The sequence below is a fragment of the Python bivittatus genome, unplaced genomic scaffold, assembly GCF_059951505.1.
Source record: "Python bivittatus isolate LINGU-HERP-01145 unplaced genomic scaffold, Pbiv_v1 ctg000440_np1212, whole genome shotgun sequence".
Classification (NCBI taxonomy): Eukaryota; Metazoa; Chordata; class Lepidosauria; order Squamata; family Pythonidae; genus Python; species Python bivittatus.
The window spans coordinates 10062423-10089107 of record NW_028277063.1 but is presented as its reverse complement, the minus strand read 5'-3'; the positions used below and the strand labels follow the sequence as shown (position 1 = coordinate 10089107).

Here is a 26685-nt window from a genome sequence, read left to right as displayed (position 1 = left end):
ATGCTCAAGGCATTCATTCATTTCACCATTCCTGAAATGTTCTCCCAGAGGAAGAACTGGCCATACTATATTGATTTAGTTCAACACAAGCGAAGAGAAAGGTGTCATGAAAATAAACAATAGAAAGAGAGCAAAACTGTGGTGTGCAACACACAGTCATATTTATAGTTTTTATTTCTTAATCTAAGCTGCATTTCATTTTGGCTGAGTGGCAAGAGTTAATTGGAAAGTAGATCTTTATCAGAATATGACACTGGTTTCCAATCCCCACTGACGATCTAATAGCGTAGCATTTTTACCATAGCTTCATTCAGTTCAAATAATACCAGAGAACATCTGGGAAGACTTTAGAGGTAGATTGTTCCAGCTGGTTCTTGTGAGCTATTCCTTTTCTTGTTCTCCTTCCTACTGAAGAAGCCTTGCATTTATTTCATTTCATACAGAACTGACATTGAATATTTTGGTGAGGGATAAGTTGCTGATCAGCCTGATTTGAAATATGCATTTGGATAAATGGAAATTTAAATTGCAAATATCAATCACACTATAAAAATTTTGCTTGTTTTTGCTTTTGTACTTTAAATTATTTAAATTCAGGTTGTTTGAACATTTTTTAAAAAACACAATAATCATTCAATGCATTGAACAGTTGCATTTACGTAGATATTTTCTTAAGAATAATCATATGAGAAACATGCTTCTGCTTTGTCTATATGCAACTGGATATATGGAAATTCAAACTGCAGATATCAGCATAGCTAAAAAAATCTCCCATGGTTTTGTTAGTATCTTTGTGTTGTTATTGTTATATATACAAAATAGCACTTGTAAAATATACAGTAACCATTACAGGAATGCAGCACAAAACTCATACATTCATTTCATTGAGCATTAATAATCTCATTCTGGTTAAAAGCAACATAATTATAAGCATTCGGTAGATTTCTGGATCTGGAGACTGTATTGGGATAAGATTACCCCTATGAGCAATGCTACCAGCCCCCAAAGTGCATTGGATGAGCTCTACAACTTATAGCAGATTCCCTTCAGTATTTTTAAGAATTCTAGTAGCATCATCACAACTTTGATCTGAATGGAATTGGCTGGAACTTCAAAGCATGTCGCTTCTTAACTGTAGATGCACATATGCCCTTATGTTAGCCAGGTAAGAATGCATCACACTGACAAAAGAGGTCCTCTATCATTGAGGGAGGGTAATGTCATCTGTCACCAAAGAAATGGTCCTGAAAAAAACCAAGTTTTTCTAGGGCCTTAATATTAAGGTAATAAATTTTGGTCTGCTGTAAGCAGAACTCTCAAATTCAAGCTGTGGTCAGATCCAGGCCTGTCACTTTACCAGACAGATTATTATTGTATATACAGTATTTTATATGAATGAAAAAAAATTATGTGAGTGTGAGCTGGAAATCAAATTAATTTTCAGGAAGTCTGTCTGTTTGTCTCAGTAGAATCCTCCATCCAACTGTGTAATGTTTTGGGAAAAGGGTGTTTGCAATCAAAGGGAGTTAAAATAGTCTGTGTAGTTGAAGGTCATTCAAGAGATATCCATAATTAAAGCAGCAACAGGAAGTTTTCCAAAGCCACATGATGTGTGTGTGTGTGTGGGGGGGGAGGTATCTTAAGTAAGCTGGGAATTCAGGCCATCTGAACATTTGTCCGATCTTGCAAAATCTTGTGAAATAGAGCAGGTAAAATTTGGAAAGATCTCCTCAAAGGCATGTCTTCAGGGCCTGGGACTCAGTTTGACTGAATAACACAAATATCCACCCGTTTATTATATAAAGAAGAGTGGGGGAGTGTTGGGAGGTTGTGATTTTGAGTCTGTCTTGACTCCTGGCAACAGCTTGGACAAGTCCATGTAGTTTTCTTGGCAACATTTTTGGAAGTGGTTTGATATCACCTTCTTCCTATGGCTGGCATAGAGTGACTGACTTTAAGTCCCTCAGATGGCTTTCAGGCCTAAGGAAGGACTAGAACTCACAAATTCCCACTTTCTAGCCTTATGCCTTAACCACTATACCAAACTGGCTCTCATATAAAGTATTATCAAATTTTTAACCTTCAGGCTCAAACTGACTAGTCAGGAAGACCAAAATTTATTTCATCACCTAACTAATAGTTTGATAAGCTAAAGTGGCTTTAAGCCTTCTATTTTTGCTTCTTTAAGCATGTCACAGTACAGACTTGATTTATCTGAATTATTTATTTAAAAATGTATAATATTTTTTCTTCCCAATAGGTCCTTCAAAGCAATATATTATATATACTATATATTTATATAATAAAATAATAGTAGTAGCCTTCAGAACCAAGCTAAGACATGTCTGTTTATCAAGAACTGTTATTCTGCACCTTTTAATATTACTATTTAGTAGGGTTTTTATATGATTTGCACTTATACATAAATGCAAAGTAAACAATAAATTTACTATACAATATAAACCATTATCAGAAATAAATATAATAACAATAAATTTAAATAGTTTTTGTTTTGTTCTTTTCTGGTTTTGAATTATTTTCAGTCACATTAATTTTAAAGTTTTAATAGTTTTAAATATATACAGTATATTTTAGAAGCCTTTTGGTGAGTTACAAGGGACTGCTTCTTCCATAATAAACCAGAAGTTTGGGAAAGACTCTTCTTAAAGTATTCTCATTGCTGGAAGCCATATGTCAGGTACATAGGAGGCAGCCTTCTTTCTCACTGTTCCCAAGCTGTGAATATACTCTACCTTAAGAAGCCCAGCCAAACTACATATTTAATTTTTTTAAAAAATTTATAAGCAACTTGCCACTATGGCCAAGAGCAAGAAATTATGGGAACAGTAAACTGGAGTTTCTGGAAAGCATCAAATAGCTTTCACCTTGTTATTGTCCAAAATTTCAACTACTTTTGAAAATATCACATACTCAGAATTGATTACCTGTTTTCTGAATGGGACAAAATCTTGGCTGACACACTTATTTCCTTGGTTAATTTATCTCAGTGATACATTACACTAATTCAAATAATTATTTTATAGTTCTTTCTGATATCCAGAAGAATTCAGGCAAGAGAAGACTCAGTATATATTTATGGAGAAGGGGACCAAGGATTGAATTCAGGGAAGAGAAGGAATGGAGGTAGCATCACAACATCCTTTGTGGTATTATGTTTTATAGATACTGAAGGAAAGTTGTTGTTGTTTTTTTTGCTAATTTATTTCAGATCAAATTATTTAGATCTATAATTACATACAGCACCAAGACTTGTCCTGCCCGCTATCTTTAAAACAAAAACAAAAAACTGTAACATAATACATTTCCATTCCAACTGAACTGGGTAAACTAAACTACTTTCGATAAGACCACTACAAGACCATTTCTGAAAAAAAAGTCATCACACCTTCTTAGGATAATATAAATTTTATTGAGCAATATTGCTCAGAAAACAGCATTCTAACAAACTTTCTGAGAACTTTGCATAAATATATATTATATAATGAATCTATAATAGAATGAAAAAAATGGAAGAAGAGCATGCATCAGAGTGTTTGTTTTATATGACTATATCCAGCATCCAAAATTATTGTTACGGAGGAATTCAGTGATTTATTTTCAAATCTCCAAATTTATTTATTTCTAAATTTATTTTCAAATAAGCATAGAGAATCATACTGTATTGAAGAGATCTATATTAACTATGTATTTCTCAAAGGAATTTCTCCCTCTATGTAGTTTTTTTCATTTAAAATCTCTTCTTCTTCAAAAAAATTCAACAATTTTGAGTGGTTGGTTATATTCCTTTACAGACATTACTCCAAGAGAGAAGAAAGGATAGAGCTTCGCAGAACAATTGATGGTATATGTGTACAATTTCTTTTCTCTATGGAGATCATAAAAAGAAAGTCTTTTGTCTGCTGACATATCTAGGAATATCCCTATTCTTGTCAGCTTTCCAGTCACTATCAGAAGGGTCCATAGGTCTGCTGAGCCCAGTAAACTTTCCCACCATCAGTACCTATGACCCAATACTTATTTTGCAGTAATAACTTGATATTCCCCTTTCTAGGAATGGATTCAGATGCAACTCCTAAGTCCCATTCTTTTTTCTGGCTAACATCTACTTCCCAGTAATATTTGCCTTTGGAATATCCCTGTGTTGCCAGGATCCCCATGTGATGAGGAACGTCCTCACTGTTAGAAATCTTAGAAATATTTCCTCTGTCTCTGACACTTTTCCCAGCTTCAAACACTTCACAGTCTTGGGTGAGCTGTCTTGGAATCAAAAGTCACATCAACTGCAAAGGGGAGACTTTATATCACAAAGAAGTAGACCTAAGAGTGGGTTTATATTGTTCTGTAAAGAAATCTATTAACCCTGGTGAATTGCATCCATATCTTTAGTTAGATCTACCATAACAATAGTACAGGATACGACTTTCTAGGAATATTAAACAAATCTTATTTGAAAGAGTATGCCTTTGTCATTGAATGGATAATTCCTGGAGCCTTCCCCAATGAATTTCACAGCACGGTTTATCTCTCTGAGGTTTTAAAGGGAAGATCCAGAAGGATCCTCCTCCTCCTCCTCCTCCTCCTCCTCCTCCTCCTCCTCCTCCCCCTTCTTCTTCTTCTTCTTCTTCTTCTTCTTCTTCTTCTTCTTCTTCTTCTTCTTCTTCTTCTTCTTCTTCTTCTTCTTCTTCTTCTTCTTCATGCACCATGTAGGAGGCTTTTTTTCTGACCTGCATTGATGCACTGCACATCATTACAGAAATTGAATCCTACGTCCTTTGTCCTATTAAAATGTCTACTTTATATACAATGGAGATCAGAATTCATAAGTCTAGATACAAGAAATTTTAACCTCCCTCATGAAGAGGGAATCACTACTTTCTTTATAAATGACCAATTCTTAGATACTGTATATCAATGGTGGAGACAAGTTTTTTATCTGTAGCTTTAGTTTATAGGAAATGACTGGTGCCTTCCCCACAGTTTTTTTTTTTTTTTTAATGAGATGGATGGATGGATGGATGGATGGATGGATGGATGGATGGATGGATGGATGGACGGACAGACAGAAATGCATTTTCAACTATTTTATATGTTTTAATGCTTATTGGTTTCATCTTGGACTGTGAATTATTAATATTAGGTTTACTCCACATGTAATTGTGTAATTCTGTTTGAAATCTTGTACATTAGTAACATCCCTCTTTCCTCAGTTTTTGTTCCCTATACTTGTTCTCGCATATATTTATTTAGTTTCTCCCTACTTCCTTTTTTTCCATCCTTCCCATTAGTCAGTCCTCATGACAGAGTTACCTTGCACTGGTGATCATATGTATGTATGTATGTATGTATGTATGTATGTATGTATGTATGTTATCATCTCATAATATTTATTTGTCAACTTTTTCAAGTTGCCCAACTCCATATTGAGTGTATGTGAGTGGCATATACTGTTAAAAACATTTATTTTAAAACTTTGTAGCCATGGATCAAGGAGCTGCCCAGGACTTGGAGGATGGCCTGGTTTTCCCTTTGGAGGAACTGGAGGGTTATGATGAGCTGAGTTGGGAGGGGGTAGCAGCAGACGATGGTTGGTGCCTGAGAGCTGCCATGGATCCCCCCCTTGCGGAGGCCATTTTGTCCTTGATTTTTAAAACTTGCTTGTGAATGGTGGGGGGCTTCCCTTGATGGAAGCTGAGTGCCCTCTCTCAGGTGAGAGCTGGGGGGGATTGGTGTGGGCATGGAATAGGGCAACCCTAGCCAGCCTGGTGAGAACAGTTGGTGGGCAAGGCCTTTGTTGGTAGGCTGTTGAAGGAGGGGAGTCTATTTGAGTTCCAGAGGTGGTGAGAGCAAGAGCTAAAGTACCTGGAGGACTCAGCTTCCCCCTCCTATAGGATGAAAGAATGTAAAAGAAAGATATCAGGATCCCCTGTTTTGGGAACCGGAGGGCATGTGGGGGTGGGGGGCTGGGGGCCTGGGGACCCTGGGGGAAAATAGGAACATTGTTGTGGTGATGGGCAAGGGAAGATATGGTGGGAGACAAGGAATGGCCTTTCTTGGGGAATATTCCCTGATGCCTTGTACTGGTTTCTTGTTCTGGCCCTCAATTCTCAATCCCAGTTCCTCATCAGCAGGTCTTCAGAGGCTCTGGTTTCAACTGTTGCTACCAAGCCCCAGGTCAGCCTGTAATAAAGTTTCCCTCATCACAGATGAGAGGCTGACCTGGCATGTATTACTGAGACCTGGCTGGGTCTGGACAGGGGGCTCGCTCTCGGAAAAATGCCCAGCTGGGTTTTGGGTGTGTCAATGACTCTAGGCGAGGTGGGGTGTGTCAATTATCATTTGTGAGTCTCTTACCACTTTCAGGGATGTGAGACCCTGTTCCATAAGTTGGGCTCTAGGAGTCAGTTGGGACTGTTGCTATTGTACAAGCCTGCCTGCTACATAGCAACCTCCCTGCCTGAGCTCCTCCACTCCATCTCAGGGTTGGCAGTGGAATTCCCCAGGCTTATGGTCCTGGGGGATTTCAATCTCCCTTTTCTGGGAGTGGGTCCAGGAGTTCATGGGCTATCCCAGATCATCCAGAGCCTGACATGGGACAGAGGTCACACACCTGATCTGGTTTTCATGTTGCAGCAGTGGCAGTGTGATCTGAAGTTGGGGGAGCTCTTTCCAGCTCCCCTGCCATAGTCAGATCATGAGATCCTCTGGCACTACTCTCTGCTGCAGGGAGGCAGGACCTATTAGAGCAGTCTGCGCCCAGCAACTGATGGACCCAGAAGAGTTCTAGAGGGAACTAGGGTTGTTCCTGATAGTCCGCTGCATGGTCTGACTGAGGCCTTAGGCACTGCTTGGAATAAGAGGGCAGCTGCAGCCTTGGATCCCATTGCTTTCCATGGTTTAAGGAAGAGCAGAGGAGATGAAATGGGAGAAGAGATGTCTAGAGTATTGCTGGTCAACGAAGGATGAACCCGACTAAACACGGGTGAGAGCCACCATTAAGGCCTAACTAGTGGTGGTAAGGTTCGAGCTATCAATATTTCTCTGCCCTTTATTGTGTCCATGGATTGTTGTTCAGTAGCCTTATTTCAGGAGACCCACGCCCTTCTAGGTAAAGGGGACCCAAAGATTTACCTGCAAGGCCATACAGAGTAATTTTTAGAGCACCTATCAAAGAAAATCACTTGAATTTGTTCCTGGATAGATTCCTGTGGAGGTGCCTGGGGCTCAGTCTTGCCCTGTTATCTAGGAACTGTTTGAAACTGTTGGGCCTGAGGAAGTGGACAGGGTCCTGATGACTGGAAGCTCAGCCACTTGATCATTAGATCCATGTTCCTCCTGGTTAGCTAAGGCTGCCTGGGAGTGGCATATGGTTGGGTTCTAGTGGTGGTGAATTCATCTTTTAAGGAGGGGGTTGTTCCTCTGCCTCTTAAGGGGTGTTGATTCACCCCCTCCTCAAGAAGCCATTGCTGGATTTCATCATTCTGGAAAACTTCCATCCAGTGTCTAAACCTCCTTCTTTAGTGAAGGTTGAGGAGAAGGTAGTCACAAAGCAACTTCAGGTGATCCTGGATGAAGTGGATTATCTGAACCCCTTTCAGTCAGGATTCAGGCCTGAATATGGGATAGAAATGGCATTGGTCGAGCTTCTGGATGATCACTGGTGGGAGCAGGATAGGGGTATTGCATCCATCCTTGCTCGACCTCTTAGTGGCTTTCATAACTATCGACCATGGTATTCTTCTGGGCCACCTTCAGGGGTTGGGAATGGGTGGCACTATATTATACTGGTTCTCTTCCTTTCTCTGAGGCTGTTGATTGGAAGAGAGAAGTCCTGCTCTGGCCATTATTTAATTTTTTTAAAAAAGTAAAACATTGATCAAAATGAATCAAATTAATACATTCTAAAGAATTATTAAAGGTTTGAGATACTAAAATGGCATCAAAGTAGAAGGCAAGCAAATCTCTCTGAAATGAGCATTTAGAAGCTGATGAACTAGTGCTAAAAATATCCATTGTCCTCTGAATTTTTTCCTATTCAGTATGTGGCTATATCTGGCATCCAGAAACATTTATTAAGGAGGAACAGGGTGAATTTATTTCCAAATTTATTTCCAAATAAACATAAAGAATCATACTATATTTCAGAGAACTATATTAACAATGCATTTTTCAAAGGAGTTTTCCCTTCTACAGTATGTACTTTTTTCATTGCAACATCTCTTCTTCTTCAAAGAAATTCAGCAATTTTGACTGGTTGGGAATATTCCTTTACAGACATTACTCCAAGAGAGAAGAAAGGATACAGCTTCGCAGAACAATTGATGGAAAATGTGTACAGTTTCTTTTTGCTATGGACATCATAAAAAGAAAGTCTTTTGTCTGCTGACATATCTAGGAATATCCCTATTCTTGTAGGTTTTCCAGTCACTTCCAGAAGGGTCCATGGGTCTGTCCAAGCAAAATAATCTCTCCTATCTCCAAGCCCTATGACCCAATACCCACAGCGAGGAGAAAAGGTGGTTGTCTCTTTTCTACAAATTGATTCAGATGCAACTCCTAAGTACCATTTATTTTTCTGGCTAACATCTACTTCCCAGTAATATTTTCCTTTGGAATATCCCTGTGTTGCCAGTATCCCCATGTGATGAGGAACGTCCTCACTGTTAGAAAACCTAGAAATATTTCCGGTGTCTCTGACACTTTTCCTGGCTTCAAACACTTCCAGTCTTGGGTGAGCGGTCTTGGAGTCAAAGGTTACATCAACTGCAAAGGGGAGACATTATATTACAAAGAAGCAGACCTGAGAGTGGGTTTATATTCTGTAAAGAAATCTATGAACCTTGGTGAATTGCATCCATATCTTTAGTTAGATTTACCATGGCGATAGTACAGGATACAACCTTTTAGGAATACTAAACACATCTTATTTCAAAGAGTATGCCTTTTCCATTGAATGGATAATTCCTGGAGCCTTCAATTATGGAACACATTATAGGGTTAGTCTCTCTTTTTTAACCTAAATAACATTTTAGTTTAGTTTAAAACAAGCCTAGGACATTCATTCAATTTCCAGTTTCTTTTTGAAAGCCTTTGTTCTCACCTCTATAGAAACGGGCATCAGAGAATTCTGTGAAAAAAGCTGTGAAGAGAAAAGTTTAATGTGAGCAAGGAAGATTCCTGTAAATTCAGGTAATAACAAGCAATACAGAAACAAGATGTTCAAATAGAAATTACTGAGGTAACAATATGATGATTTCCATTATAAACATAACAATTAAAAAAGTTTTTTTTTGTTTAAAAGCCCAATATTTTCCCCATAAACTGAAATAATAATAATTATTATTACATCATATTTATGTATATTTATAAATTCATAACAGAAGACTCACCTGGAATCAAAAACATTTTTGTTTTCAGACTAAGGAATAATAGTAATATTTCTGTGGTACTGGAATGTCTTTTTAAAGATAATTCATTCATCCAAAGATTTTGCCTGTGCAACTATGACAATGCTGAAACCAAGACATGTGAAGCTGCATATTAACCCTAAAAGTTAATCCTAACATTTATAAAGGTGCTAGAGAAAACATATGAAAAGATTTACTCTGATGATCACTTTTTGATGATATACTCGGGGGGGTTGAGTTACATACTAGCATGAAAACTGCCCACTTTTTAAAAACGTTCAATACATACAAGATCTCTGTAAGTAGTTTTGCACTGCATCTATATACTGTATGTAATATGCAGTTAAATTATTATCATTATTAAGGTATGTTTTAATGAATGAGTTTGAATAAAAATAGAAACAATTTGAAAAACTTACCTTTTTCGGAATGCAATAGTTCTGAAAAATAAGATATATAGGGTTATATCAGAGCACATTTTTCTCTCAGATATTGAAACATACAGGATAATCTGCAAATTCTACAGGATAATACCTTTAAAATGACTGTTCCACCTCCACCTGAATTCAATTTCCAAACAAAATCTCAGTTCTTTTGGAAGAGTTTGCTTATCTTCGGAGAGAGCTCAGATTCACAAAGCTGTAACTAATGACCATGGCGTTCAGGAAGAAGTAGTCAGTGCCAGTTAGCTAACTAGCAATTGATTGATTGATTGATTGATTGATTGATTCATTGACTGACTGACTGACTGACTGACTTTTAAAATAGACGTGAATCAGGGCTTTGGCACATAAAGGTATCAGAAGGCAGACGCCTATGCTGAACGTAAGAGCATTGGGGAGAGCCTAATTTCTGTTGAACATCAGTTCGAATAAATTATCCCAAGTTTTCAAATATCTACAGTGCCACACTGTACAAGAGATATGATCACTGGGGGTACCAAGTCATCCCAGATGAAGAAAAGTTAATTCTATAGAACCAACCCAAAATACTGATAGCAGAAGCCTTCATGACACTTACCGTTTTCTCTCCTTAACTTTTCTGAAAAGAAAGATGCATTTAGTTTTCAAATGAATAAACCAGTTCAGAATCATTCCGTCAAGAAAAGTATAACATTTGTGGAGAATTGATTTCCATTTGTGATTTGGATTACATTAATTGAGGTTGAAACAGGAAAGGCTTACAAGACTTATCCTTACCGAGAGTCTACATTATTGTCCTAATAACTTTGAACAGAGTGCTCTTAATGGATCCAAATCCATCCTTATACCCTTTATTTATTTATCACTGAAGAAAGGGATCTTAATTAAAACTCTTCCTTTTTAACAGTTAAGAAATTCTCCCTCATATATCCAGGTCCTGTGGCCTGAAGGCCTTTAAAAGCGACTTACACCCAAAGGTCAATATGCAACTAGTAGCAGTGTCCTCTGAGCACATTTGTGAAATGCCTGTGCTTCCCTCAGCCTCTACATGCTCGACCAGCTGCACTTTCCAAGTGACCTTCAACTGCAGCCCCATGTAGAGCGCATTGCAATTCTCCAACCAAGAAGGGACTATGTCATGACTGTTAATGTCATTCTTTATAGCAGAACAAACGAAAAGGCACAAAACATTCTCTTTGTTTAGAAGACCTTATGGGGTGTGTCCTTTTCTTTCTGGTTTCTATATGAATTTTGAAACTTCAACCACCGCGTCAGGCATATTTCATTTTCCTTAGGGTAGAGGAGATGGTTGGAAATGAATAGGACTTTTCAACCCCCACTTATTTATCCCAGAAATCTTCATAGGTCTGGTCTTCTCTGAACAAGATGAATCACAAAGGAAGAGTGAATTTCCGCTGGACAATTAGAGGAGCTCATTATTATCATGTAACATTGTATGTCATCTAAGACTAAATAACCTTTATTATTATCATTTTTATAGTATGTTTTAATGAATGAGGTTGCATACACAGAGAAAGAATTAGGAAAACTTACCTTTTTCGGAATGCAATAGTTCTGCAAAATAAAATACAGAGGATTATATCAGAGCACATTTTTCTCTCAGATATTGAAACATACAGGATAATCTGCAAATTCTACAGGCCTTTACAATGACTGTTCCACCTCCATCTGAATTCAATTTCCAAGAAAATCTCAGTTCTTTTGGAAGAGTTTGCTTATCTTCGGGGAGAGCTCAGATTCACAAAGCTGTAACTAATGACCATGGCGTTCAGGAAGAAGTAGTGAGTGCCAGTTAGCTAACTAGCAATTAATTGATTGATTGATTGATTGATTGATTGATTCATTCATTCATTCATTCATTGACTGACTGACTGACTGACTGACCTTTAAAATAGACGTGAATCAGGGCTTTGGCACATAAAGGTATCAGAAGGCAGACGCCTATGCTGAACGTAAGAGCATTGGGAAGCCTAATTTCTGTTGAACATCAGTTCGAATAAATTATCCCAAGTTTTCAAATATCTACAGTGCCACACTGTACAAGAGATATGATCACTGGGGGTACCAAGTCATCCCAGATGAAGAAAAGTTAATTCTATAGAACCAACCCAAAATACTGATAGCAGAAGCCTTCATGACACTTACCGTTTTCTCTCCTTAACTTTTCTGAAAAGAAAGATGCATTTAGTTTTCAAATGAATAAACCAGTTCAGAATCATTCCGTCAAGAAAAGTATAACATTTGTGGAGAATTGATTTCCATTTGTGATTTGGATTACATTAATTGAGGTTGAAACAGGAAAGGCTTACAAGACTTATCCTTACCGAGAGTCTACATTATTGTCCTAATAACTTTGAACAGAGTGCTCTTAATGGATCCAAATCCATCCTTATACCCTTTATTTATTTATCACTGAAGAAAGGGATCTTAATTAAAACTCTTCCTTTTTAACAGTTAAGAAATTCTCCCTCATATATCCAGGTCCTGTGGCCTGAAGGCCTTTAAAAGCGACTTACACCCAAAGGTCAATATGCAACCAGTAGCAGTGTCCTCTGAGCACATTTGTGAAATGCCTGTGCTTCCCTCAGCCTCTACATGCTCGACCAGCTGCACTTTCCAAGTGACCTTCAACTGCAGCCCCATGTAGAGTGCATTGCAATTCTCCAACCAAGAAGGGACTATGTCATGACTGTTAATGCCATTCTTTATAGCAGAACAAACGAAAAGGCACAAAACATTCCCTTTGTTTAGAAGACCTTATGGGGTGTGTCCTTTTCTTTCTGGTTTCTATATGAATTTTGAAACTTCAACCACCGCGTCAGGCATATTTCATTCTCCTTAGGGTAGAGGAGATGGTTGGAAATGAATAGGACTTTTCAACCCCCACTTATTTATCCCAGAAATCTTCATAGGTCTGGTCTTCTCTGAACAAGATGAATCACAAAGGAAGAGTGAATTTCCGCTGGACAATTAGAGGAGCTCATTATTATCATGTAACATTGTATGTCATCTAAGACTAAATAACCTTTATTATTATCATTTTTATAGTATGTTTTAATGAATGAGGTTGCATACACAGAGAAAGAATTAGGAAAACTTACCTTTTTCGGAATGCAATAGTTCTGCAAAATAAAATACGTAGGGTTATATCAGAGCACATTTTTCTCTCAGATATTGAAACATACAGGATAATCTCCAAATTCTACAGGCCTTTACAATGACTGTTCCACCTCCATCTGAATTCAATTTCCAAGAAAATCTCAGTTCTTTTGGAAGAGTTTGCTTATCTTCGGGGAGAGCTCAGATTCACAAAGCTGTAACTAATGACCATGGCGTTCAGGAAGAAGTAGTCAGTGCCAGTTAGCTAACTAGCAATTGATTGATTGATTGATTGATTGATTCATTGATTGATTTATTGACTGACTGACTTACTGACTGACTGACTTTTAAAATAGACGTGAATCAGGGCTTTGGAACATAAAGGTATCAGAAGGCAGACACCTATGCTGAATGTAAGAGCATTCAGGAGAGCCTAATTTCTCTTGAACATCAGTTCGTACAAATTATCCCAAGTTTTCAAATATCTACAGTGCCACACTGTACAAGAGATATGATCACTGGGGGTACCAAGTCATCCCAGATGAAGAAAAGTTAATTCTATAGAACCAACCCCAAATATTGATAGCAAAAGCCTTCATGACACCTACTGTTTTCTCTCCTTAACTTTTTTGAAAAGAAAGATGTATTGAATTTCATATGAATAAACCAATGCAGAATCAGTCCATCAAGGAAAGAATAATATTTGCTTAGAATTGAATTCCATTTATGATTTAGATTACAGTAACTGGGGTTTAAGTGTGAAAGACCTAATTGATTTATCCTCAGTGACCATCTTAATAAGAGTATAAGCACTAAAACAATGAAGCCTAGATAAATCATTATGGTCCCACTGATTTCAAAAACTGTTCTGAAAGAATTCTCCTCCAATCCTTGTTCCTGAACAGAATAACTGATTAAAAGCTTTCATGATATCTACCATTTTCTGATCTTAGCTGAACTGAAAAGAATATACTTTCAATTTTTATAAGAGTGAATCAATAAAGAACAATTCCACCAAAAAAGCATAAGATTTCTGGACTATGTATTTTCAAAAGAAATAATAGATTTATTTATGTATTTATTTTTATTTGTTTAATTTAAATAGCTTGATCACAAAAGAAGTGACTCTGGGAGGCATAGAACAAAATAAAACAATTTTTATTATTTTATTTATTTTATTTTATTTATTTATTTTATTTATTATTTATTATTTTAAAACCTAAAACCTTTACCTTCTAATCTGGGTTTAATTCAGCTGATAGTTAAAAAAAAGATAAATAAATCCTGTGATTTAATTACAGTAGTAGCATATGCCCTAAAAACACTGAAGTTTGATTCAACGGTGTTTGAATATTTGTGCAGAATTGATTTCCATCTGTGATTTGGATTACATCAATTGGGGTAAAATCGTGATAGTGTTATAAGATTTATCCTTACTGAGAGTCTTAGTTATTGTCCTAATAGCTTTAAGCAGACTGCTTTTATTGGATCCAAATCCATCCTGAAGCCATTTATTTATTTATTGCTGAATAAAGAGTTCTTAAATAAAACTCTTCCTTTTTCAAAGTTAAGTAATTCTCCCTAATATATCCATGTCCTGTGACCTGAACAGCTTTAAAAGGGGACTTGCACCCAGAAGTCAACAGGCAACCAGTAGCAGTGTCCTACAAACACATTGTGAAATCCCTGTGGTTCCCTCAGCCTCTGCATTTTTGACCAGCTGCACTTTCCAAATGACCATATAAATGTGATCAATCCATCAATTAATAAATAATGCATGTTGTCATTAATGAGGTTGAGTACAAATAGAAACACTTTGGAAGACTTTCCAAAATGCAATAGTTCGGCAAAAGAAAATATTTAGGGTTATATCTTCAGCACATCTTTTCTATCAGAGCAGATTTTATCTCAGATATTGAATCAGGTAAAATTTCTCTGCAAATTATACAGGATAATAATTCCTACTTTAAAATGAGTAGAGAAAAATATAGGACTCAGGAGGAATGGAGGTAAAAAACAATTGCACAAATTCAAAGTTTAACTGAAAAACACTTCGGCATGTCCCCCCGCCCCCCAAAAAGTTCAAAGAACATCATAAAGAAGTCCATTAAAGGAACGTTTTCCAAAGTTCAGGTAGAACATGCTGAAGTGAATTGCTTCTGCTGGCTAATAACTAATAACCCTTACTGAAAAAATGGCAGTTGGAATAAATAGTTACATTTGATTGTGAAACTCTGTTATAAAGAGGCTCCCTGAGAATGCGTAGATTATGTAGGACTGTGGAATTTCAGATCAATATGTCAGATATTATATTCAGACCAGAGGTAGACTGGTAACCGACACAGAGGTGATAAATTCATGCCAGTCCCTATCCACAAATAAGGAGGGTCATTCCCTATTTGAGCCCTAAATATTCTCCCAATGGAGACAACTGATGTAAAATATCCATTTGCCTATTTCTGTGTCTTCTATGAAATAGGAGACTAATTTTTTTTTTGAAGTCCTTTTGCTTCTACCACAAAATAAGCAAATGCCTGTTGAAGTCTCTTTTCCAGTTAGCACAACAATGACGTTTCTTTGGAGTGAGAATACTCACTCTATGGTAAGGCAACCAGCTCTACAATCAGGCAGGATGACGTCATCCCTATGCTTGTAGAAGTAGGGAGATGTGTTAGGAATGTATATAGTATGAGAGTAGGCACCTATTGGTTGATTACAGATACACTTGCCCGTGTTTCACACAGTCATGTTTCCTTTGAGATATTTTAAAAAGAAAAAAGAAAGGAGATAAAGAAATTCAAAACTAGAAAAGGTTTAGTGGTGGCAGCAGAGCTAGAAAGGTATAAGGAAAGGACACCCACGATCAGGAGGGTATGCAACCATGTGTCCCAATCAGGTCTGATGTCCTCCAGTGCACAGGTAGATCTTAATTCATTAATTCCTTGTTACAATTGAAGTTAGAGTCAACTGCCTCTCTGGCTGACTTCTGAATGTGTACCAGAAGGGTGGGGTTTTTTGTTGTTTGTTTTTTGTGTTTTGCTCTTTGCACAAGGCTAAATCTTGAGTTAACCTTGCTAGTTGGGTTGCCTTTATGCAATCTCTGTTTCTAACATGAAGTGCACAATTTGTTTTCCATATATCCTGATATTGCAATAGAAAGAAAAAATACCAGTGTGCGTATAAGTGAGTGCACGTTAGCTTAGATATGAAGATTGAAAGGACAAATTGTTCAGTATCTTTGGAAAAGGCTAATACTCTTACCTTTCCACCTGTATATCAGGAAACCAAGAGTGGAAATAACCACAACACTCAACGTAATTAATATCTCCATTGCATAAGGATTCATTAGCATCCGAGCAAATGTCTGGAAGCATAAAACACAAAGCCAAAAAGGACAGAAAAATACTTATAGTCTTCTTTTTATATTAATCGAACTGGATCTGACATTGGAACATCAGTCAGTTGGTACATATCTTCAGAATAAATTAAAATCTTTAGTAGCTGGATAGCCATAGTGCTTTTACTCCCTGGAGCTTTTTTTTGATGATATTCCAGAAGAAAACTCATGCATTTTCTCTCCCAAGAAATTTGATTATATTCATTGCTATGAAGAATATACTTCCCAACTTTTGCATAGCAATCTTAATTTTATTATAGTAACATGACTTTTAGATTCATTATTCTAAAGCTCTAGAAATGTTCTTTCTTGACTCCTGTACACTGCCCCATGTAAAAGAGTCCAATAATTCTACTCCACTTTTACTGTCGGCATCCCCTCTGCCCTCTGCACTAAGGCTCTGAGCATTTACTTTTGCATGTAGGACATGACAGGCAGCTAACCTTGGCTGGTGTCAGAAGAGTTCTTCAGGGTCAGGCCTGGTCAGTGTCTGAATGGGAAACCCTCAGGAATATCCAACATTTAAAGGTAATCTGGCAAGTTGAAAACAGCCAGTGATAGAAAAACATACTGCTCTATTTTAATTCTCCAAACTCTACCCACCAGAAATGTTCTCTACTCAAGATAATTTTTATCTTTGGAAACAGCTTGGTTCTTTGGTAGCTAATAATTACTTTTAGAAATTAAAACCCTCCACTTGATTTTCAGTCAATAAGATCCACCTTCTCTATCTTGGTGCTCCACAGAATTAAACATCTCTGTGAAAATTCAGAGAGCTGAAGTTTCAGCAAAGATATCCTTTAGTGCATTTGATGCAAAATTCTTGGAATCGAGGTAGTTTATTCTTGCTCAGATCAGTGATCCAGGATGACATAAAACTGTATCTTTGTTGCATATTTTCCACCTTTTTTCCCCCTCTTTTTTTTTAATTGGAAAATTCCATAGAGGAAGTAATCTCTATGGACTTAATCTCTTTTTTGGGTTGTTGTTGTTCAGTCATTAAGTCATGTCCGACTCTTCGCGACCCCATGAACAATATCGCACCAGGCCTTCCTGTCCTTCACTGCCTCCCTGAGTTTGGGCGGGTTAATGTTAATTAACCTCCTCATACCCCCAAAAAAGGAAGGGTGTGAAGGGTAGCCACTGATTGAATGTTAATATGATAATTTAATCTAGTTTGATCCAGAGATCTCAGATTGTCAGATCTTAGCAAATGCAGTTTATACAGTTTGTCCATTTTGCTTGAGTAGTGATGCTCCTCTTGTTTCTTAAAGAGGACAAATGCTTTACGCTTGGCATGGCGTTCATCTCAGTGGTCTATAGCAGGAGCCAGGCACAAGTTTACACAGTCCCATAAGAGTCTGGGATGCTGGTGAAGGTATCAAATAGAGTCCCCCATTGGGGAGAGATGGGCGGGGGGGGGGACAAATTTAATAAATAAATAAATAAATATCCAATAAATAGATCATTTAGAGAAAACAGGATAACATTTTCCCAATTTCCACAAATAGTTATTCTTAAAAATACTTCAATATAAAACAAGTGTTCAGCATTATGAATGATTATTCTTACAAGCAAATAGTATATGTCAAGGGAAGAGGAAAATGTAAAATGTTAGTATGGAAATACTTAAAGTATAAAAACAAAAGCAACTACAATATTTATTTTTAAGTACAGTGATGTTTACCATTTAAATGAACATATATCCAAATGCATGTTTCAGCTCAGGCTTTGGGTTTCTCACTCCCTCAGGAACATATCACTCTCCTTTCACCAAAATATTAAATATTACAAGAATTATAATGCATTGCAAGGCAAAAACACCTTTTCAATAACTATAGACTGGTTTTACTTTTACTCACGGTTAGATCACAATGTATCTTTTGCAGTTGAATCCCACTATAAACCACTTGGTTCCATATTCCATCTAGATGATCTTCATCTATCTAAATTCTTCTAAATTCTGCCTCTTAAAAATGTATATAAAAATATTTTAGATTTGTCCTGCCTTTTAAAAAGCCCTGTAATACCAGGGGGTATTGACCATGTCTAACCCTTCAGTAAATTAAAAAGAAAAGAAAAGCAAGGTTTTTCAATAGGTAGTAGAGTGAGAAAAGGAATAGCTCTTCATAGTCACAAGAGTCAATTTACTTCTCAGGTCTTCACAGAAATTCCTTTGTATTACATTACCTGAACTGCATGAAACTATAGTAAAAATACTATGGTATAAGCACAGATCAGAGAGAAGTAGAAAACAGAAATATTACTGTGTGTTGTGCATCAGACTTTGTTCCTATTCAATTATTAACTTTTATGACATCTTCTTCTTCTGTTGGGTTCAACCAAGTCAATATTCAGTCTCTATTTCCTTCATCTTCATGTCTTCAAAACCCTGAATTCCTTCTTGTCAACAATTCCAAACACTATTGTCTCCATTGCTTCAAACTGAAAGAGAATGAAATGGATCAGACAAAAAAACCTATTGAATCCAATATCCCTTTCCTCATGATGACCAGCTAGAGGTCTTTGGAAAGTGCCCAGATTGGCCCTCTTGCAATGTGGGTTACTCAATTCTAAGCAAAGTGCAGCTGATCCTGGAGGGAGCAACTACCCACCAATGACCAATATCAGATGCATTGTAGTCCATCAATACCAGCTATACTATGTTAGGCCTCAATAAAGCAACTTCAAGCAGAGGGTCTGGAACTTAGATATTCAATCAGGATTTCAGCCTGGGGCAGTATTTGCTGAACACCTGATGGACAAAACCGCTCAGATCCACTCTCAGTTGGAAGCCAAGCATGGGGCAGGTCCAGTGGAGTTGCCCAGGGAGTGTTCTTACCCAGTTATCTGGGAATGGTTCGATCCTGTTGCCCCTGAAGAAGTGGACAGGGTCCGTGGGGCTGTCGGTGTGACTACCTGTGAGTTAGATACTTGTCCCTCCTGGCTAGTTAAAGCTACCAAGGAGGTGACCTTAGGGTGGGTTCTGGCGGTGGTCATTTCATCCTTGCAGGAGGGGATGTTTCCGAAGCCGTTCAAAGAGGCTTTGGTCCGCCCACTCCTCAAGAAATCATCACTAGATCCCACCCTTCTGGAAACTTTCATCCAGTCTCCCACCTTCCCTTTTTAGGGAAGATGGTAGAAAAGGTGGTCGCGCAGCAGCTTCAGAGGATACTGGAGGAAACGGATTATCTAGACCCCTATCAGTCAGGGTTCAGGCCTGGTTATGGGACAGAAAAAGCATTGGTCGCACTTTTGGATGATCTCTGGCGAGAGTGGGATGGGGGTATGCATCCATCCTTGCTGCTCTTGACCTCTTGGAGGCTTTCGATATCATCGACCATGGTATCCTTTTGGGTTGGCTGCAGGAGCTGGGGCTGGTTGGCACAGTGGTGTGCTGGTTCAGCTCCTTTCTCCAAGGCCGAACCCAATTGGTGTTGATAGGGAGTGAAAGGTCCAGCCCCTGGCCTCTATTTTGTGCTTCAGGGGTCGGTGCTGTCACCGCTCCTATTTAACGTCTACATAAAACCGTTGGGTGAGATCATCTGGCACCATGGGATGAGGTGTCATCAGTATGCTCATGATACCCAATTATACATCTTCATACCAGGTGCCTTAAGTGATGCTGTGACTACCCTCTCGCGGTGCCTGGAGCCTATGGGGGCCTGGATGGGGGACAACAGGCTTCAACTGAACCCTGGTAAGACAGAGTGGCTGTGGGTATGGGGAGCCTCAAGATCTAGGAATTTGTCATCTTTGGTTCTTGACCGGATTGCACTACCCCAGACAGACCCAGTGTGTAATCTGGGGGTCCTCCTGGACTCACGACTCCTGCTCAAAGAGCAGGTGGCAGTCGTGGCTAGGAGGGCCTTTGCATGACGTGTTGTGTGTCAGTAACGCCCCTTCCTGGATCAGGATGCCCTCCGTGCAGTCACCCATGCCCTGGTCACCTCCGGGATGGGCTACTATAACGTGCTCTACATGGGGCTACCCTTGAAGAGTATCCAGAAGCTACAGCTGATGCAGAATGCGGTGGCACAAACAGTTCTCAATGCCCCTAGGAGGGCATGTATAACACAGCTGTTGCACAAGCTGCATTGGTTGCCAGTTTGTTTCTGGGTCCAATTCAAGGTGTTGGTTATCACTTTAAAGCCCTTCATGGCACAGGACCAGGTTATCTGAGGAACTGTCTCACCCTGGTTATCTCAGCCCGCCCCACTCGGTCCAGCAGAAGGGGCAGGTTGCTGACCCCACCAGTCAAGGAATTTTGATTGGTGGGGTCTAGGCAGAGGGCTTTTTCTGCTGTGGCTCCCGCCCTATGGAACATCTTACCTCTAGAGGTCCGGTGTGCCACCTCTCTCATGGCCTTCAGAAAAGGGGTTAAATCCTGGCTTTGCCAGAAGGCATGGGGGCTGGATGAGGGCCTGTATCCATGGAGATGGCTGGTGGGGTGATGGGTTCTGCCCCCCCCCCCAGCATCTTGAAGGTGTCAGTGCTAAAATATACGGGGGGGGGGGTGTTAGGCCATTTTTAATGTATGTTTGTATTTTAATTATTTATGGTGGATTAACAGTGGATTTTAGCCACTGTTGGAGGGATTGGTGTGTTTTCTTTTTTGTTATTGTGAGCCGCCCAGAGTCACCCATTGGGGCAGATCGGCGGCATTCAACTTAAATAAATAAATAAATAAATAAATAAATAAATAAATAAATAAGTAAGTAAGTAAGTAAGTAAGTAAGTAAGTAAGTAAGTAAGTAAGTAAATAAGTAAGATAGGGCCAGAAATTCCCATTTTTGTTATAGCAGATTTTCCCCATGCCCTGGTATTCTCTCAGGCAACTTCTTCTTCTTCTTCTTCTTCTTCTTCTTCTTCTTCTTCTTCTTCTTCTTCTTCTTCTTCTTCTTCTTCTTCTTCTTCTTCTTCTTCTTCTTCTTCTTCTTCTTCTTCTTCTTCTTCTTCTTCTTCTTCTTCTTCTTCTTCTTCATGCACCATGTAGGAGGCTTTTTTTCTGACCTGCATTGATGCACTGCACATCATTACATAAATTGAATCTTACGTCCTTTGTCCTATTAAAATGTCTACTTTATATACAATGGAGATCAGAATTCATAAGTCTAGATACAAGAAATTTTAACCTCCCTCATGAAGAGGGAATCACTACTTTCTTTATAAATGACCAATTCTTAGATACTGTATATCAATGGTGAAGACAAGTTTTTTATCTGTAGCTTTAGTTTATAGGAAATGACTGGTGCCTTCCCCACAGTTTTTTTTTTTTTTTTTAATGAGATGGATGGATGGATGGATGGATGGATGGATGGATGGATGGATGGACGGACAGACAGAAATGCATTTTCAACTATTGTATATGTTTTAATGCTTATTGGTTTCATCTTGGACTGTGAATTATTAATATTAGGTTTACTCCACATGTAATTGTGTAATTCTGTTTGAAATCTTGTACATTAGTAACATCCCCCTTTCCTCAGTTTTTGCTCCCTATACTTGCTCTCGCATATATTTATTTAGTTTCTCCCTAGTTCCCTTTTTTCCACCCTTCCCATTAGTCAGTCCTCATGACAGAGTTACCTTGCACTGGTGATCATATGTATGTATGCATGTATGCTATCATCTCATAATATTTATTTGTCAACTTTTTCAAGTTGCCCAACTCCATATTGAGTGTATGTGAGTGGCATACACTGTTAAAAACATTTATTTTAAAACTTTGTAGCCAACAGAAAAGATATAAATATCCAGAAAGGCTCCTCTTGCCCCTACCCTTGTTCCCTTTGTCTCATCTCAACCCCATAGCTGAGGCATGTTTTAGTTTTAAAGTGTTTTTTAAATACTATTTTTTTACGGTGTTATTATAAATGTTGATACATTATTTCAGTACAATATATTATTTCAGTACAGTGATGTTTATATAACATAATTAAAGATTATTGACATTCTATTATTTAGATAACTTAAAGTATTGAAAATAGAGAGGAGCTAAACAAAATATATTCTATCAATATTAATTATAATTTAGGATATCAATATCACAAGCATTAAAATTGTTTAGCATTTTCATTCAAAGGTGAGGATAAGTTGACTACTAGGAAAGATGATGATGAGAGTGGTGGTGTGTGTGAACGCAGGTTCTAACTGAATGATTTGGATGCTACTATGGGTGTAGGAGAGATGTTGATTAGTTGGCGGCATTGGGACCTACCTGTCTTTTTCTGGTCGGCTCTGGTGGAGAACTGGGCTGCCCTGAGTTGGATCCTGTGCTGGGCTGGTGGTGTCACACTCTTTGGATTCCTCCTTGGGCTGCTGGCTTTGGAAGGGTGGAGCGGCATATTTCCCAGGCTCCTGAGGGCTTGCATCTATAGCAGGAGCTTTTCTGGGGCCTTTTTGAGGAGGGTTCATTGGAGTGAGCTTACTGCTGGTTTTCTATCTAGGGGCAGCGGGGCCCAGCTGGTGCTGGAGACATGGTGCAGCACACTGTTGGAGGCCTGGTTCTGACAATAATGATAAAGTCACCCAGTCACTTTTTTATGACATTTTGATTTTCAGAAACAGCACAACAGATCTTTGCCAGGTGGCATGGCATAATGTCTTTCACGGCCTCTGGATCAAGGACCTTCCCAAGACTTTGAGGACGTCCTGGTTTCTCCTTTGGAGGAACTGGAGGGTTATGATCAGCTGAGCTTGGAGAAGGTACCAGCAGTGGATGGCTGGTGCCTGAGACTTGCCATGGATCCCCCCCCCCCCGTTGTGGAGGCCATTTTGTCCTTGGTTTTTAAAACTGACTTCTGAATGGTGGGGGGCTTCCCTTCATGGAAGCTGAGTGCCCTCTCTCAGGTAAGAGTTGGGGGGGGGGATTGGTGAGGGCATGGAATAGGGCAACCATGGCCAGCCTGGTGAGAGCAGTTGGTGGGCGAGGCCTTTGTTGGTAGGCTGTGGAAGGAGGGGGGTCTATTTGAGTTCCCGAGGCGCTGAAAGCATGGGCTAAAGTACCTGGAGGACTCAGCTTCCCCCTCCTTTAGATGGAAGAATGTAAAGGGAAGATGTCAGGATCCCCTGTTTTGGGAACCAGAGGGCATGTGGGGGTGGAGATCTGGGGGTCTGAGGACCCTGGGGGCAAATAGGAACATTGTTGTGGTGATGGGCAAGGGAAGGTATGGTGGGGGACCAGGAGTTGCCATTCTTGGGGAATATTGCCTGATGCCTTGTACTGGTTTCTTGTTCTGGCCCTCAGTTTTCAATCCCAGTTCCTCATCAGAAAGTCTTCAGAGGCTCTGGTTTCAACTGTTGCTACTAAATACCAGGTCAGCCTGTAATATAGCCTCCCTCACAGATGAGAGGCTGACCTGGCATGTATTACTGAGACCTGGCTGGGTGTGGAGGGGGAAGGTTCCCTTCTCAGCAATTTGCCCAGCTGGGTTTCTGGTGTGGCATGAGCCAAGAATCCAAGTGAGGTGTGGGAGTGTGTCAGTTGTCATCTGGGAGTCTCTTACTGCTTTCAGGGATGTGAGACCCTGTTCCATACGTTGGGCTCTAGGATTCAGTTGGGACTGTTGCTATTGTACCAGCCTGCCTGCTACATAGCAACCTCCCTGCCTGAGCTCCTCCACTCCATCTCAGGGTTGGCAGTGGAATTCCCCAGGCTTATGGTCCTGGGGGATTTCAATCTCCCTTTTCTGGGAGTGGGTCCAGGAGTTCATGGGCTATCCCAGATCATCCAGAGCCTGACATGGGACAGAGGTCACACACCTGATCTGGTTTTCATGTTGCAGCAGTGGCAGTGTGATCTGAAGTTGGGGGAGCTCTTTCCAGCTCCCCTGCCATAGTCAGATCATGAGATCCTCTGGCACTACTCTCTGCTGCAGGGAGGCAGGACCTATTAGAGCAGTCTGCGCCCAGCAACTGATGGACCCAGAAGAGTTCTAGAGGGAACTAGGGTTGTTCCTGATAGTCCGCTGCATGGTCTGACTGAGGCCTTAGGCACTGCTTGGAATAAGAGGGCAGCTGCAGCCTTGGATCCCATTGCTTTCCATGGTTTACGGAAGAGCAGAGGGAGATGAAATGGGAGAAGAGATGTCTAGAGTACTGCTCGTCAACGAAGGATGAACCCGACTAAACACGGGTGAGAGCCACCATTAAGGCCTAACTAGTGATGGTAAGGTTGGAGCTATCAATATTTCTCTGCCCTTATTGTGTCCATGGATTGTTGCTCTGTAGCCTTGTTTCAGGTGACCGAAGCCCTTCTAGGTAAAGGGGACCCAAAGATTTACCTGCAAGGCCATGCAGAGTAATTGTTAAAGCACCTATCAAAGAAAATCACTTGAATTTGTTCCTGGATAGATTCCTGTGGAGGTGCCTGGGGCTCAGTCTTGCCCTGTTATCTAGGAACTGTTTGAAACTGTTGGGCCTGAGGAAGTGGACAGAGTCGTTATGACTGGAATCTCAGCCACTTTTTCATTACATCCATGTTCCTCCTGGTTAACTAAGGCTGCCCGGGAGTGACATGTGGTTGGGTTCTAGTGGTGGTGAATTCATCTTTTAAGGAGGGGGTTTTTCCTCTGCCTCTTAAAGAGGTGTTGATTCACCCCCTTCTCAAGAAGCTATTCCTGAATTCCATCATACTGGACAACTTCCATCCAGTGCCTAAACCTCCTTCTTTAGTGAAGGTTGAGGAGAAGGTGGTCACAAAGCAACTTCAGATGATCCTGGATGAAGTGGATTATCTGAACCCCTTTCAGTCAGGATTCAGGCCTGGATATGGGATGGAAATGGTATTGGTCGAGCTTCTGGATGATCACTGGTGGGAGCAGGATAGGGGTATTGCATCCATCCTTGCTCGACCTCTTAGTGGCTTTCATAACTATCGACCATGGTATCCTTCTGGGCCACCTTCAGGGGTTGGGAATGGGTGGCACTATATTATACTGGTTCTCTTCCTTTCTCTGAGGCTGTTGATTGGAAGAGAGAAGTCCTGCTCTGGCCATTATTTAATTTTTTTAAAAAAAGTAAAACATTGATCAAAATGAATCAAATTAATACATTCTAAAGAATTATTAAAGGTTTGAGATACTAAAATGGCATTAAAGTAGATGGCAAGCAAACCTCTCTGAAATGAGCATTTAGAAACTGATGAACCAGTGCCAAAAATATCCATTATACTCTGAATTTTTTCCTATTCAGCATGTGGCTATATCTGGCATCCAGAAACAACTATTAAGGAGGAACAGGGTGGATTTATTTCCAAATTTATTTCCAAATAAACATAAAGAATCATACTATATTTCAGAGAACTATATTAACAATGCATTTTTCAAAGGAGTTTTCCCTTCTATGTACTTTTCTCATTGCATCATCTCTTCTTCTTCAAAGAAATTCAACAATGTTGACTGGTTGGTTATATTCCTTTACAGACATTACTCCAAGAGAGAAGAAAGGATACAGCTTTGCAAAACAATTGATGGAAAATGTGTACAGTTTCTTTTTGCTATGGACATCATAAAAAGAAAGTCTTTTGTCTGCTGACATATCTAGGAATATCCCTATTCTTGTAGGTTTTCCAGTCACTTCCAGAAGGGTCCATGGGTCTGTCCAAGCATAGTAATCTCTCCTATCTCCAAGCCCTATGACCCAATACCCATTTTGAGGAGACAATGTGGTTGTCTCTTTTCTACAAATTGATTCAGATGCAACTCCTAAGTACCATTTATTTTTCTGGCTAACATCTACTTCCCAGTAATATTTTCCTTTGGAATATCCCTGTGTTGCCAGTAAACCTATGTGATGAGGAATGTCCTCACTGTTAGAAAACTTAGAAATATCTCCTGTGTCTATCACACTTTTTCCAGCTTCAAACACTTCCAGTCTTGGATGAGCGGTCTTGGAGTCAAAGGTTACATCAACTGCAAAGGGGAGACATTATATCACAAAGAAGCAGACCTAAGCGTGGGTTTATATTCTGTAAAGAAATCTATGAACCTTGGTGAATTGCATCCATATCTTTAGTTAGATCTACCATGGCGATAGTACAGGATACAACTTTTTAGGAATACTAAACACATCTTATTTCAAAGAGTATGCCTTTGCCATTGAATGGATAATTCCTGGAGCCTTCCCCAATGAATTTCATAGCAAGTTAAGGTTTATCTCTCTGAGGTTTTAAAGGGATGATCCAGACATTTTTTTGCCATCCAGAATGAGGAAAATCCAGAAATATTTTCCTCAGCCAGTACTTGGATCACAAAATACAATTTGCTATTGCAGAAGGTTAATTTGCTACCATTATTCATCACATATTTTCTGCATCTTT

At 39.3% G+C, this 26685-nt stretch overlaps 1 protein-coding gene across 39 annotated transcripts in view; it reads right to left on the bottom strand.

The window, feature by feature from the left end:
• Nucleotides 1-8087: 8087 nt before the first annotated feature.
• Nucleotides 8088-26685, bottom strand: part of LOC103057640 (E3 ubiquitin-protein ligase TRIM39-like) — a 34052-nt gene continuing 15454 nt past the window's right edge. For 18 of the 39 annotated variants that reach the window (XM_088142849.1, XM_088142857.1, XM_088142867.1 and 15 more), the window contains 7 exons: nucleotides 12970-12990; nucleotides 12014-12034; nucleotides 11402-11422; nucleotides 10446-10466; nucleotides 9845-9865; nucleotides 9119-9157; nucleotides 8088-8781 (listed from right to left, as the gene is read on the bottom strand). In XM_088142849.1, the coding sequence (XP_087998975.1) occupies nucleotides 8246-8781; nucleotides 9119-9157; nucleotides 9845-9865; nucleotides 10446-10466; nucleotides 11402-11422; nucleotides 12014-12034; nucleotides 12970-12990 (680 nt within the window). In that variant the 3' untranslated portion in view covers nucleotides 8088-8245. Of the gene's footprint in view, nucleotides 8782-9118; nucleotides 9158-9844; nucleotides 9866-10445; nucleotides 10467-11401; nucleotides 11423-12013; nucleotides 12035-12969; nucleotides 12991-25579; nucleotides 26279-26685 lie in introns of those variants that run through there. The other 21 variants (XM_088142831.1, XM_088142827.1, XM_088142832.1 and 18 more) reach the window with 8 other exon arrangements.